The following is a 16,402-nucleotide window of genomic DNA, read 5'->3' on the forward strand; positions in this document are numbered from 1 at the left end:
AATATGGATGACCAGCTTATCAACATGGGAAGGGTGCATTAAATAGGATACAAGAATGAAGATTTGGAGTCCTTCAACAGCACCATAAAGACATGGAAACATACCGTGCGTTCCATTTGCGGATTCGTACCAGCTGCACTAAAGTGATACGGCACCGCCAAATGGAACGCGTTTGGATTTTTCCATTATTGAGGCACCCATATGAAAAATACGATTGGAATATAAAAGCTAAGTATTTTTGGTATTAACAATGAAATGGATATAAAAATAACACCTAAATAATTTCAGCACACTATGAAATAAAAGATTCATGTAATTTTATCCGATGTAAATACGCTCAGCCTTGTTTCCAACAAAGAAAACATGCCGGTGACAAATGAAGAATCTTGGGTTCGCCATCTTGGATACAAGTGGTATGCTTCTGAAAACGAACCACTTGTACCTGTTTGGTTCGGCTGGTACAACGCATTCCGTTACAGATACAGCGGGTTCGTATCTGCACGGATGTTCTTAATAAGGATAAGGGGGTCCACAGACTTTACCACAGCATGATTAAACAAAGTGAAAAGGAAGTATATCCTACCTTTGTGACATCGACTAGAACATTTGTGATTCTTACAGCCTAGGAGTTTACCACACGTCTGCTCACAGGATGGACAGTTACGATCACAGCACTGGAACATACAATATACATCAGGTATCCAAGATCATAATTACCAATCATTAAGTCTTTATCTACAGAGTTTGTGCAAGTTAATGATTTAACATTGAAAATAATTTTGAAATCAATTCAATTTTCATTGTAATCAATCCTCTAAAAGTCTACATTTTTTGTAATTCTATAATAAATCAAATATTTACATTCACACTGATGACGACCACACATATTTATCTTTCTCTAACACTGATGTTGACCACACATATTAATCTTTCTCTTACACTGATGTTGACCACACATATTTTCCTTTCTCTTACACCAGTGTCGACCACACAAATTTAACTTTCTCTTACACTGATGACAACCATACATATTTACCTCTCTCTTACACAGATGTCGACCACACATATTTACCATTCTCTTACACTGATGTTGACCACACATATTTACCTTTCTCTTACACTGATGTTGACAGCACATATTTGCCATTCTCTTACACTGGTGACGACCACACATATTTACCTTTCTCTTAAACTGATGATAACCACACATATTTACTTTTCTCTTACACGGGTGTCGACCACGCATACTTACCGTTCTCTTTCACTGATGTTGACCACAAATATTTACCTTTGTCTTACATTGATGTTGACAGCACATATTTGCCATTCTCTTACACTGATGACAACCACACATATTTGCCTTTCTCTTAAACTGATGTTTGCCACACATATTTACCTTTCTCTTACACCAGTGTAGACCACACATATTCAACATTCTCTTACACTGATGACAACCACATATATTTGCCATTCTCTTACACTGATGACGACCACACATATTTACCTTTCTCTTACACGGGTGTCGACCACGCATATTTACCGTTCTCTTTCACTGATGATAACCACACATATTTACTTTTCTCTTACACGGGTGTCGACCACGCATACTTACCGTTCTCTTTCACTGATGTTGACCACAAATATTTACCTTTGTCTTACATTGATGACCACCACACATATTTACCTTTCTCTTACACTGATGATGTTGACCACACATATTTACCTTTCTCTTACACTGATGTTGACCACACATATTTACCTTTCTCTTACACTGATGTTGACCACAAATATTTACCTTTGTCTTACATTGATGACCACCACACATATTTACCTTTCTCTTACACTGATGATGTTGACCACACATATTTACCTTTCTCTTACACTGATGTTGACCACACATATTTACTTTTCTCTTACACTGATGACGACCACTCTTATTTACCTTTCTCTTACACCGATGTTGACCACTCTTATTTACCTTTCTCTAACACTGGTGTCAACCACACATATTTACCTTTCTCTTACACCATTGTTGACCACTCATATTTACCTTTCTCTTACACTGATGACGACCACAGTCCCTCGTATTACTACATTTGGTGTCACACAGATACTCCTTACAACATGGAATCTCTTTCAGCTTCTGTCCACATCGACATTTTTTCTTGGTCATCTGTCGGCACTAAAAGAAATAATCATCCTTCATAAGCTTTACAAGACCATGGTTATACAGGTAACATTGTTATACTGGTAATCTTACCTACTGATTTGGGAGAAATGTATTACATTTACTAGTAAAACAGAAAAAAACTAACCCCTCCTGAAACAGTAATATAAACAATCAGAAAAATCATCACCTGCAAAAATAAGTTGAATTTACTGTACAGTAATTAAAATATTCTCATAATCCCAACAGAGAATTCTATGCACAATGATTCACAAGTTATTGAGGTAATTTCAGTGTGTACGACGAAACTACATACAGTTCCACAAGGTCCAAAGTGACACCGCTGTGAGCATTTGTGTATTCCACAGTCCAAAATCTTTCCACAGGTGTCGCCACATGTTGGTATGTCTTCAGTACATGGTAACTTGTATTCTATAATGTATAAAAGTCCCTTCATTTATAGATGTCTTCAGTACACGGTAACTTGTATTCTATAATGTATAAAAGTCCATTAATTTATATGTCTTCAGTACTGGCTCTTTCTTTTATATCTATTCAGCAACATTCTTCGATTTTAAAACAACATAACTACAAGAGTTTTCTTTAATGATTTATATTTAACCTTTAGATCAACATTTTATCAATCAAATTATCCATAAATCTATGCTTTTTCTTCTTTCAGCAATCACAATATCCATATAACTATTCTTTTAGCAATCAAAATAGCATAAAACTATGCTTTTGTGAATCAAAATATCCATATTAAAATACAAGTACTTTTATAATACAGTTCTAGTGGCTTTGATATTTAGTTTACCTGTTTTTCCACACGGACATGTCCTGGCCCCGGCCCTCGGACATGAACCACAATCATCACCATGGCAACTTCTCTCACAAACATGGCTACCACAACCTAGTCTCTTCCCACAAACCTATTTAACAGATTTCCCACTCTTTCATACAATTCATATCTATTATAATTTTGTTGGAAGGTTATATCCAGTAATTCAAATCTGAGTGTTACTAAACACTGTAGGGAATTAGTTTTCAAATAATACATAGTCTATGGCTCAAGGCAAAATATTGAATGTACATTTAAGGTTGGCCTGAACTATCTACATTGAGTCCTTTATCATGTTATACCATGATAATAAATATTCTCATAAATGTTACTGAGTTGTAGATGATCTCAGTTCCTATTCACAACTTGTAAACTTTTTTTCCCACAACAAATATCTCCATTTAGATACAGAATATTATCCTACATGGTATGATTATAATTAAAGTCAATTGACTACATGTATTTGTAACTCTTTACTACACTTCTATCACCACTTCCACTAAATGCTCCCTTACTTGGGATTTCTATTGATACCACTCCCTACCCTAGAATGCCCCAAATTACCTGTTGACACTGCCATTGAGGTGTAGCACACGGCCGTACTGACGTCGACTTCCCACACAAACATTTCTGTTGACTGGTTTTAGGACAAGGGGAACATTCACCTGTAACATAGGTATAGGAAAAATATGTAACAGGGTGCAGGATTTTATATTAACTTAATAACTGCTTCTGTGAAGGATCAAACTCGGGGCCTCTCTGGATAACTAGTCTGTCACTCAACTAATCAAGCTAAAGAGAAGCTGTATATTGCAGCTAGTATTTGCTTGGGTTACAAATATAACAAGAAAAGTAAAAATTCTAGATAATATCAGAAAAAGTGATCAGAACTTATCCTCAACAATGTATGTAATCTATAATCTTTTACCTGTTGTCTCATGGCTAATTCTCCCATTAACAATATAAGACTAACTAGCCTTTGTATATCTTACTGATAGTTATAGTGTACTTACCTGCATGACATGGCTGCTGACATTTGTGCTGACCACAGGTCAGAGTCCGGCCACATGGCTGACCACAAGACCAGGTTTTAGCACTACATCTCCGGACAACAGGGGCATTCTTTCCACAGTAACATGGTGTCTTGACCGTCTTCGGACAAGGTGGACATGGACCTGTAATTAGGTGAAAATACACATTCATTTCAACCCCTACGTTTCGCAGGTAATGGAAATTACCCGGTTTATTGTTTATTTTGATGGGATGCTGTATATAATCGTTATTAAACACATTTTTCTGTATTTTTAACCGTAAGGAAATAGCCAGAAGATATAAACTGATACCTACAGATTAAAGTAATTAAGGAAACATTAATTTTCATAAGCAATACAACCCAGATGACATCAGCGAAGAGGTGTGACAGTAACAGACAGGTGTGTCTATCTACCTGGATGACACAGTAACTGACAGGTGTGTCTAACTACCTGGATGACACAGTAACAGACAGGTGTGTCTAACTAAGATTACCTGGATGACACAGTAACTGACGGGTGAATCTAACTAAAATTACCTGGATGACAAAATAACAGACAGGTGTATCTAACTAAGATTACCTGGATGACACAGTAACTGATGGGTGTATCTAACTAAAATTACCTGGATGACAGTTACAGACCGGTGTATCTAACTAACATTACTTGCATGACACAGTAACAGACAGGTGTGTCTAACTAAGATTACCTGGATGACACAGTAACAGACAGGTGTGTCTAACTAACATTACTTGCATGACACAGTAACAGACAGGTGTGTCTAACTAAGATTACCTGGATGACACAGTAACAGACAGGTGTATCTAAATAAGATTACTTGGATGACACAGTAACATGACAGGTGTATCTAAATAAGATTACTTGGATGACACAGTTACAGACCGGTGTGTCTAACTAAGATTACTTGCATGACACAGTAACAGACAGGTGTGTCTAACTAAGATTACCTGGATGACACAGTAACAGACAGGTGTATCTAACTAAGATTACTTGGATGACACAGTAACAGACAGGTGTGTCTAACTAAGATTACCTGGATGACACAGTAACAGACAGGTGTATCTAAATAAGATTACCTGGATGACACAGTAACAGACAGGTGTGTCTAACTAAGATTACCTGGATGACACAGTAACTGACGGGTGTATCTAACTAAAATTACCTGGATGACACAGTTACAGACCGGTGTGTCTAACTAAGATTACTTGGATGACACAGTAACAGACATGTGTGTCTAACTAAGATTACCTGGATGACACAGTAACAGACAGGTGTATCTAACTAAGATTACTTGGATGACACAGTAACAGACAGGTGTGTCTAACTAAGATTACCTGGATGACACAGTAACAGACAGGTGTATCTAAATAAGATTACTTGGATGACACAGTAACAGACAGGTGTATCTAAATAAAATTACCTAGATGACACAGTAACAGACATGTGTGTCTAACTAAGAATACCTGGATGACACAGTAACAGACAGGTGTATCTAAATAAGATTACCTGGATGACACAGTAACAGACAGGTGTGTCTAACTAAGATTACCTGGATGACACAGTAACTGACGGGTGTATCTAACTAAAATTACCTGGATGACACAGTTACAGACCGGTGTGTCTAACTAAGATTACTTGGATGACACAGTAACAGACATGTGTGTCTAACTAAGATTACCTGGATGACACAGTAACAGACAGGTGTATCTAACTAAGATTACTTGGATGACACAGTAACAGACAGGTGTGTCTAACTAAGATTACCTGGATGACACAGTAACAGACAGGTGTATCTAAATAAGATTACTTGGATGACACAGTAACAGACAGGTGTATCTAAATAAAATTACCTAGATGACACAGTAACAGACAGGTGTATCTAACTAAGATTACCTAGATGACACAGTAACAGACAGGTGTATCTAAATAAAATTACCTAGATGACACAGTAACAGACAGGTGTATCTAAATAAAATTACCTAGATGACACAGTAACAGACAGGTGTATCTAAATAAAATTACCTAGATGACACAGTAACAGACAGGTGTATCTAAATAAAATTACCTAGATGACACAGTAACAGACAGGTGTATCTAAATAAAATTACCTAGATGACACAGTAACAGACAGGTGTATCTAATAAGATTACCTGGATGATACTGGAACAGACAGGTGTGTCTAATTTACATTACTTGGATGACACAGTAATAGACAGGTGTATCTAACTAAGATTACCTAGATGACACAGTAACAGACAGGTGTATCTAAATAAAATTACCTAGATGACACAGTAACAGACAGGTGTATCTAAATAAGATTACCTAGATGACACAGTAACAGACAGGTGTATCTAAATAAAATTACCTAGATGACACAGTAACAGACAGGTGTATCTAACTAAGATTACCTAGATGACACAGTAACAGACAGGTGTATCTAAATAAAATTACCTAGATGACACAGTAACAGACAGGTGTATCTAATAAGATTACCTGGATGATACTGGAACAGACAGGTGTGTCTAATTTACATTACTTGGATGACACAGTAACAGACAGGTTTGTCTAATTAAGATTACCTGGATGACACAGTAACAGACAGGTGTGTCCACACTCTGGTTTCAATTGACGTCCACAGGTTTGACCACATGAATGAGGAACTAGCCAGGGGTCAAACTTCGGGTCCTCAACCTTGCCACAGAAACACATGTAGCGGGTCGGACACTCGTACGGTTTATACTCCAGACGACACTTGGGACTGTAACAGACGTTACTCTAGATAAATTTATTTTGTGGCTTTCACTTTACAGTATCAGGTAATAATTCAATTTTGCTTGTTACGAGCATTTTCTGATTGGTTGAGATGAAGGCGTAATGATTTCATAGACAAAAGAGTCCCAAAATGAATTTTGAATATTGAAGAGATAATCTTTAGTAAATTTAATTATAAGAGTTAATTTGAATAGATTTTTTAAGTTATGGAGATATAACATAAAACTCTGAGTGTACTCTCATCATGAACCGCTTCAGGGTTTATTTAGAGTATACTCAGATTTTTGTGTTATATCTCCATAACATTAAAAATCTATTCAAGTTAATCCTTAAATATAATATCAATTATGAATAAAATACAAGTTATAAAGAGAATGAACAATTCTTCTTTACTGTATTGGTTTGGTTCAATCCCTTCACAAAGAAAAAGATACAACTATGAATAAAATTAATATTGTACAACTTATTTGATAATGGATGTCTCTAAGTGTTCTTCATGTGCTCTAATGCTGCAGTTAAGTAGCTTGTCCATATACAGACAAACAGACAACTTACCAGTACCAGGGTAGATCCTTGGGGATGCTGTCGTCGTCTGATCGGTACATATACAGACAACTTACCAGTACCAGGGTACATCCTTGGGGACGTTGTCGTCATCTGATCGGTACATATACAGACAACTTACCAGTACCAGGATAGATCCTTGGGGACGTTGTCGTCGTCTGATCGGTACATATACAGACAACTTACCAGTACCAGGGGTAGATCCTTGGGGACGTTCGTCTGATTGGTCATCTGATCTGTACATATACATATACAGACAACTTACCAGTACCAGGGTACATCCTTGGGGACGTTGTCATCATCTGATCGGTACATATACAGACAACTTACCAGTACCAGGGTAGATCCTTGGGGACGCTGTCGTCGTCTGATCTGTACATATACAGACAACTTACCAGTACCAGGGTAGATCCTTGGGGACGTTGTCGTCGTCTGATCGGTACATATACAGACAACTTACCAGTACCAGGGTACATCCTTGGGGACGTTGTCACCGTCTGATCGTACATATACAGACAATTTACCAGGATGATCTTTGGGGACCTGTCGTCGTCTGATCTGTACATATACAGACAACTTACCAGTACCAGGGTAGATCCTTGGGACATTGTCGTCGTCTGATCTGTACATATACAGACATTTACCAGTACCAGGTATCCCCGGGGTACATATACAGACTTACAGGGGATATGGCGACGCTGTCGTCGTCTGATCTGTACATATACAGACAACTTACCAGTACCAGGGTAGATCCTTGGGGACGTTGTCGTCGTCTGATCGGTACATATACAGACAACTTACCAGTACCAGGGTAGATCCTTGGGGACGTTGTCGTCGTCTGATCTGTACATATACAGACAACTTACCAGTACCAGGGTAGATCCTTGGGGACGTTGTCGTCATCTGATCTGTACATATACAGATAACTTACTAGTACCAGGGTAGATCTTTTGGAACGTTGTCGTCATCTGATCAGTACATATACAGACAACTTACCAGTACCAGGGTAGATCCTTGGGGACGCTGTCGTCGTCTGATCTGTACATATACAGACAACTTACAAGTACCAGGGTAGATCCTTGGGGACGTTGTCGTCATCTGATCTGTACATATACAGACAACTTACCAGTACCAGGGAGGTAGATCCTTGGGGCCGGCTGTCGTCGTCTGATCTGTACATATACAGACAAACTTACATAGTATGCTGTCGTCATCTTCGGGTAGATCCTTGGGGACGCTGTCGTCGTCTGATCGGTACATATACAGACAAATTATATTTACCAGTGCCAGGGTAAATCCTTGGTGACGCTGTCGTCGTCTGATCTGTACATATACAGACAACTTACCAGTACCAGGGTAGATCCTTGGGGACGCTGTCGTCATCTGATCGGTACATATACAGACAACTTACCAGTACTTCGGGGTAGATCCTTGGGGACACTGTCGTCGTCTGATCTGTACATATACAGACAACTTACCAGTACCAGGGTAGATCCTTGGGGACGCTGTTGTCGTTTGATCGGTACATATACAGACAACTTACCAGTACCAGGGTAGATCCTTGGGGGGTGCGCGATCGTACTATCTGTCCACGCTGTCGTCATCTGATCGTGTACATATACAGACAACTTACCAGTACGTGTCGTCACTGTACATATACAGGGGACTTATCAGTACCAGGGTAGATCCTTGGGGACGCTGTCGTCGTCTGATCTGTACATATACAGACAACTTACCAGTACCAGGGTAGATCCTTGGGGACGCTGTCGTCGTCTGATCGGTACATATACAGACAACTTACCAGTACCAGGGTAGATCCTTGGGGACGCTGTCGTCGTCTGATCTGTACATATACAGACAACTTACCAGTACCAGGGTAGATCCTTGGGGACGTTGTCGTCGTCTGATCTGTACATATACAGACAACTTACCAGTACCAGGGTAGATCCTTGGGGACGCTGTCGTCGTCTGATCTGTACATATACAGACAACTTACCAGTACCAGGGTAGATCCTTGGGGACGCTGTCGTCGTCTGATCTGTACATATACAGACAACTTACCAGTACCAGGGTAGATCCTTGGGGACGCTGTCGTCGTCTGATCGGTACATATACAGACAACTTACCAGTACCAGGGTAGATCCTTGGGGACGCTGTCGTGGTCTGATCGGTACATATACAGACAACTTACCAGTACCAGGGTAGATCCTTGGGGATGCTGTCATCGTCTGATCTGTACATATGTTGGTATACACCTTCCTTGACCCACTTCTGTATACACTGCATGTGGAACATGGCACAACAACCCCTACAGTTCCATATCTGTAAACAAAGTCAACAATGACAACAATAACACTGTATCATAGACACAAGAAGCATGTAGACTGAACCGACAGTAACAAAGGAAGATACACAGTTACAGGGGTATGTATATACTCAGAAAAAGACTTACAGCTTCATTCTTCTTTATCATCTCTATACAGATGAGACAGGAAGATACACAGTTACAGGGGTATGTATATACTCAGAAAAAGACTTACAGCTTCATTCTTCTTTATCATCTCTATACAGATGAGACAGGAAGATACACGGTTACAGGGGTATGTATATACTCAGACAAAAGACTTACGGCTTCATTCTTTTTTATCATCTCTATACAGATGAGACAGGAAGATACACGGTTACAGGGGTATGTATATACTCAGAAAAAGACTTACAGCTTCATTCTTCTTTATCACTCTATAACAGATTACTCAGACAAAAGACTTACGGCTTCATTCTTTTTTATCATCTCTATACAGATGAGACAGGAAGATACATGGTTACAGGGGTATGTATATACTCAGAAAAAGACTTACAGCTTCATTCTTTTTTATCATCTCTATACAGATGAGACAGGACGATACACAGTTACAGGGGTATGTATATACTCAGACAAAAGACTTACAGCTTCATTCTTTTTTATCATCTCTATACAGATGAGACAGGAAGATACACGGTTACAGGGGTATGTATATACTCAGACAAAAGACTTACAGCTTCATTTCTTTTTTATCATCTCTATACAGATGAGACAGGACGATACACAGTTACAGGGTTATGTATATACTCAGACAAAAGACTTACAGCTTCATTCTTTTTTATCATCTCTATACAGATGAGACAGGAAGATACACGGTTACAGGGGTATGTATATACTCAGACAAAAGACTTACAGCTTCATTTTTTTTTATCATCTCTATACAGATGAGACAGGACGATACACAGTTATAGGGGTATGTATATATTCAGACAAAAGACTTACAGCTTCATTCTTCTTTATCGTCTCTATACAGATTAGACAGGACGATACACAGTTACAGGGGTATGTATATACTCAGACAAAAGACTTACAGCTTCATTCTTTTTTATCATCTCTATACAGATGAGACAGGACGATACACAGTTACAGGGGTATGTATATATTCAGACAAAAGACTTACAGCTTCATTCTTCTTTATCGTCTCTATACAGATTAGACAGGCTGACACTCCAGATCTGAAGGAGTACACAAGATCTTCTTGTGCTTGGTTGACGTCTTTCTCCTCCTCACCTATGGATTAAACAAAAGGTTTTTAAAAATAATGAATGGTACCACCTTCACAAAGTACTAGTGCCAATACATGTAGCTGTCACTCGAGGGCTTGCTAGGTAGTGGAATCACAATAACCTGCCCTCTTGACTTAATGCGTGTATGTCCTTTCCCATTGTTCATGCATTAAATAATCTATGATTAATACCACATTTTACCAAATAAGCTGCCCTCTCACATTTGAGACCTCAATTCACATACCTCAAAATTAGATGAAGACTAAAAATATGGTTTATTTGTCAGATTAATTTGAAAACTGATTAATGGCTTACTTTGCATAAAAATAATTGTCAAATGTTAACCCAGGTTATCTCGGTTCTATAAAGTGCCCCTTCATTTCATGTTCATCAAAAATACAAGCAAATAATAGCTTATGTGTTTTGTAACTAAACAAAACAAAGATTCTTATCCCAGACTTACATTTACAATATGTATACACAATGGGCTTTTTCTAGGGTCTCTCTGTGGCCAATATTCAGCCCCATTCCCAAAGAGATTTAGGCTAGAATTTTCCCAATTTCATATTTTTTTTCCCCAATCTGAAAATATTTTCGATTAAATAGCCTTAAATTGTATTTGAAAATGAAAACATTTTCAATTTTTTTTTTTACAATACTCAGGTTTCCAGCAATTTACAGGATACGTCCTAAGCTAAGAACAAATAAAATATAGGTATCTGTCATTGAAGACAAAATAAAGAGAGTTAGTATGTATATTTGGTCATTTTATTATCTTTAAACAAACGAACATCTGTTGATATGGCGATCATTTTTTCCTAATTCACTCAAGGGCCTTTCCCCAGTTAGAAAAAACCCTGACACCCTCTTTGAATACATACCAATAGAAGAAGAGTAGGATTTGAAGACAGATGAGAGAATGTTATTGCCAATGTCATCTTCGTCCTCTGAAGATTCATCATCATTAGACTCAGGTTGATCCTGTAGGTATTGCTGTATGGCTTGTTGGTGCTGGACACTGGCCTGGCGAAACTTTTCATCGCCGTCCCCATTTTTCTCATCACTGCTTCCTGTCACTTTTCTTTCTTTCTTGGCAGGACCATCATATTTTCTACCACCAGCATCTCCTTTGTGGTCTTTGAACAAAAACATTTCTGTTAGCTTAGAGAAGACATAGTATGCATACAAAACTACCAGAAAGGTTGAGGGCCCCTAAAACTAAACCTTTTATTATCTGCAATGAAGGTACCATTCATGACTGTGTCAACAATGTTCAGGGCTCAACATTAACTTTTTAAAGGACTTGCCCTGTGGGAGGTAAACCACAAAAACCTACTTGCCTGACTACTCCAACAATGTTTGAAATTTAGAATCAAAACATTGCCACAGTCATCAAAATTAATACAATTTTAGGCAAAGCCTATCTGAGAGTGCAGCAGTTAATCCATCCTTTTTGTTGGTTTTTGTAACTGTTACCGAATAGAAATATGTAATTGTTATGAATGCAGTTTACCGTTATGTTTTCGTGATATATTTAATTGAAAAAAATACCAAATTTCATCAAGTGATAGAATTAATATCCTTATGGCAACATTTCTTTATTAACAAGAGGCCCATGGGCCTTAACGGTCACCTGAGTTTGAATATATAATGAAACAAATTAAAGACATATAAACACTACATATACTGGGCCTTGAAGTTGGTCAGTGATTTTATAAATTAGACTTTTTAGTCTATGAAGAGTATTTACTTCCATCAAACTTGTGAACTTATAAGAAGAATTTTTTTAAATTTTAGTCATTTTGACCCTGTTTGGTCTCGCCCCTCTGGTCCCCCAATTCAAGGTGTCAGCGAGGACGGATATGGATGTTAAAATGCTATATCTCAGGCTAATAATCATAATCAAGTTTGACTCATTTCCTATGAAAATTGAGCAAAAAATGATCATAAATGTGTTCCTATATAAACTATAGTAAACTTGACCTCCTCCCCAGGGGGAAACGTGAGACCCCTGGGCCATATAATTCACAATTTCTATATAAAAACACCCTAAGACCTTTCCATCTATAAAGAGTATTTGATTCTACCATTTCCAGAATTTTAGAAGATTTTTGAAGTTTTAGCCTATTTGACCCTTTTTAGCCCCTCTGCCCCCAGGGGGTCGAGCAGGACCAATATGGATATGATATCAATATAAAAATGCTTTCTCAGCCTAATAATTCTAAACAAGTTTGACTCATTTCCTATGAAAATTGAGCAAAAAAATGATCATAAATGTGTTCCTATATAAACTATAGTAAACTTGACCTCCTCCCCAGGGGGAAACGTGAGACCCCTGGGCCATATAATTCACAATTTTTGTAGAGGACCTTAAGACCTTTCTATCTATGAAAACTATTTGATTCTACCATTTCAAGAATTACAGAAGAAGATTTTTGAAGTTTTAGCCTATTTGACCCCTTTTAACCCTGCCCCTAAGGCCCCTGGGGGTCAGTCATAAAAAAATTGTTAATAGGATTTAATGGCCATCTCATATTGATAATTCTCACAATATTTGGCTTATTTGCTATTACAAATGACCAAATAATGCTCAAAAATATGCTTTCCCTTTATAAACTATGGTAAACTTAACCCCCTCCCCAGGGGGAAACGAGAGACCCAAGGGTTCTATAATTCACAATTTTTGTAAAGGACTTTAAGACCTTTCTATCTAGGAAGAGTATTTGATTCTACCACATTAGTGAGTAGAGAAAAAGATTTTTGAAATTTTACTCAATTTTACCCCTTTTGGCCCCTCCCACAGTCCCCTGGGGAGTGGGGACCATATAATTCACAATTTTGATTGGCCTTATGCTTTAGAAGGTTTGTGCAAAATTTCATTGAAAAAGCTTCAGCAGTTTTGGAGAAGAAGTCTAAAATGTAAAATATGAAAACCACATTGTATAACCTTTGACCCAAGGTATGTTTGTCAACTGATAGATATTGACAGACGACGCTAATGCATTGTCATCTTATTTTTGTTGTCAAGTCTCTTTTATTTTTTTATTTTTTTTTGTTCTTTGTTTCTAATTATCTATTTTTTTTCCATTATTATCAATACTTTTTATTTCTTCGATCTTCTTTGCCACTCTAAATCCATCTCTCTGTCTATCCCTCCCTTTATCTATCTTTTTTTTTCTCTATCTCTCTAATTTGATAGTATATGTGTGTGTATGTAAAAGTGTCCTCGTTTGTCATGTCAAATATGTTACTATAAAAAATTACAAAAAAAAAAAAAAAAAGTCTCTTTAAATATAAATTAAATACTTTAAATACTTAAAAACTATTATCAGACATTGGTTATATAAAAATAGTTATGAAGTTAACCATGCAAAGTTAATTACTTGGGAATAAGTAAGTATTAAGCGAACAAACAGTTTTACATGAGACCATGCATATAATGCACTCTACACAGGTAAGAGCAAAGCGGGTACATGCGCTCGATTATGAGGCAACTGAGGGATATTCTCTACTTCGAATTAATTCACTCTTTTGTAGTTTTGGTGTACAAGTATGTGTTTAAAGTCGTCAGAATAGAGTATACAGTTCTACTGAAGTATTGTTTTTAGTGTGGAAAGAAGAACCAGTTTTATAAGGATGAAAATTATAAAATATTGAATAAATCTAAACATGTTCTAAATTTCCCTGTGGTGTCGCTGCTATTTACCTGGTGATCATCGGGGTACGTACAGGCACATACATATATAACTGTTGATATTACTTCTATATGTGTTCATTGTTTATGTTTTTGTGTATGTCCGTGACCGTCCTTAACATGTAATTTTATTTGTTCTTCTTGTGTCTTGACAAAGGGGCAGATCGCCTCGAAAATTTGACAATGTTCTATTTATATATATTTTTTCAAATATGTATTTTTGTCGAAACTACACATATTTGAACAAAATTAAGTAAAGATAAATTCATAAGGATCATCGATGTTTAATTTGTAGAGCATTCATAAAAACATAACCGAGACACCTCTATCACAAGAGTTTGTTGCGCTCTCTATAATGTCTGATATTAAATTGGCTCACCAGCAGTAGTCTCACATGTTTGGGGAGTACATGTACATTCACATTTTTTGTATTCTGTACCTTACTGTGATATCTAACAAAATTCACTTTATCAAACTAACTTGTATTAAATGCTGACAATCTAGTTACCCTGTAGTCCATTAGAAGCAGTACTGTGGTTCCTCTGACCATTTGTCCTGCTGTTGACAGAGTTGTCGCCTCCCCAAAGCTGTGAGCCCCATCCTTTACCAGCAGCTGCAGGAGCCTGACCTCTCCCTCTACCCCTTCCCTTTAAATATGCTGGAACTTCAGACATATTTGTCACCTGAAAATAAATCAACATTTATAACAGTGCAGTGCAGCTCTACATGGCCATAGGTGCAAGTGTATGTTACTATCAGCTTTGACGCCATGAACCATGATGCCAGATTCCTGAGTCATAGCATGTAGCAAAGTTTTTCATCTTTGGCAGAAATCATTGAGGCCATTCCAGTTTTCTGCAAAGTTAAAGACTTGACTTCTAGAGCTAGAATAACATGGCCTACATCCATGTAAGTGTTCATGTTAAGCTGAGTTTTATCAGAATATTTTTGACAAGACATAATCAATGGTCAGTCTTACCTGATTTATACAGAGACCTTGCAGTAGCGGAAAAGTCAGTCAGAATTATGCGATATATTTTCCGCTACAACAGTAGCTACTTTTATATAAAATTGTACATATTGTTTGTAAAAAACGAAATGGAACTATATTCATTGATTGTTTGAAATAAGAAAATAAATGAAACAAAGAAATCAAAATGAGTATGGAAACAATTGCAAGCTATGATGATTTTCAAAAAATAAACGGAAAGGTAGTGAACACTCGTGTCTGGGGACTTGAGCAAGACTGACCAAAGGGACGTGTCTATATCCGTGTATATATGTCATACAGACAGGCTACTGCGCGGAAAATCCCTGAAAATTGAACTTACTTACTTACGCCACAAATAAAAACAGTTGTTAATGAACTAAAACGGATATGCTGATAAAATGTGTCAAATTCAATGCTAAAATATGTTGAACCGAAAAATGGTGTCTGCAGACAGAGGCTTAGACCATGCATATCGACAGTTTTACGCCGAAAATAGGATCAGTGTAAAGCACAATTACAAATTTCTTACAAATCAATAACAAATATATACTCGATATATCAATTACCTTTTTCATACAACCATCACTGATCATTAAAATTCAATTGCACAAATCTCATTTTTTTTGCAACATTAACTTCCTGTTGCAAGGACGCTGACATATTGAATGAGGGTTGATGGGAGAAATGAAGCGCATTTTTAAATGTTCCTTTTATGTATTAAAACTTCTTTTAG

The 16,402-nt window shown here is 37.3% G+C and overlaps 1 protein-coding gene across 2 annotated transcripts in view; it reads right to left on the reverse strand.

The window, feature by feature from the left end:
- LOC138327478 (NF-X1-type zinc finger protein NFXL1-like) overlaps positions 1 to 16,336 on the reverse strand; it is a 29,150-nt gene extending 12,814 nt beyond the window's left edge. Inside the window, exons 1-12 of one of the 2 annotated variants that reach the window (XM_069273597.1) lie at positions 16,236 to 16,336; positions 15,187 to 15,361; positions 11,866 to 12,120; positions 10,879 to 10,988; positions 9,588 to 9,718; positions 6,640 to 6,818; positions 4,022 to 4,183; positions 3,573 to 3,673; positions 2,985 to 3,099; positions 2,484 to 2,599; positions 2,051 to 2,182; positions 584 to 674 (exon numbers count right to left, since the gene is read on the reverse strand). In XM_069273597.1, coding sequence (XP_069129698.1) covers positions 584 to 674; positions 2,051 to 2,182; positions 2,484 to 2,599; positions 2,985 to 3,099; positions 3,573 to 3,673; positions 4,022 to 4,183; positions 6,640 to 6,818; positions 9,588 to 9,718; positions 10,879 to 10,988; positions 11,866 to 12,120; positions 15,187 to 15,361; positions 16,236 to 16,262 — 1,594 coding nt within the window. In that variant the 5' untranslated portion in view covers positions 16,263 to 16,336. Of the gene's footprint in view, positions 1 to 583; positions 675 to 2,050; positions 2,183 to 2,483; positions 2,600 to 2,984; positions 3,100 to 3,572; positions 3,674 to 4,021; positions 4,184 to 6,639; positions 6,819 to 9,587; positions 9,719 to 10,878; positions 10,989 to 11,865; positions 12,121 to 15,186; positions 15,362 to 16,017; positions 16,153 to 16,235 lie in introns of those variants that run through there. The other variant, XM_069273596.1, reaches the window with a different exon arrangement.
- Positions 16,337 to 16,402: the final 66 nt, after the last annotated feature.

Source organism: Argopecten irradians, chromosome 7, assembly GCF_041381155.1.
Source record: "Argopecten irradians isolate NY chromosome 7, Ai_NY, whole genome shotgun sequence".
Lineage (NCBI taxonomy): Eukaryota > Metazoa > Mollusca > Bivalvia > Pectinida > Pectinidae > Argopecten > Argopecten irradians.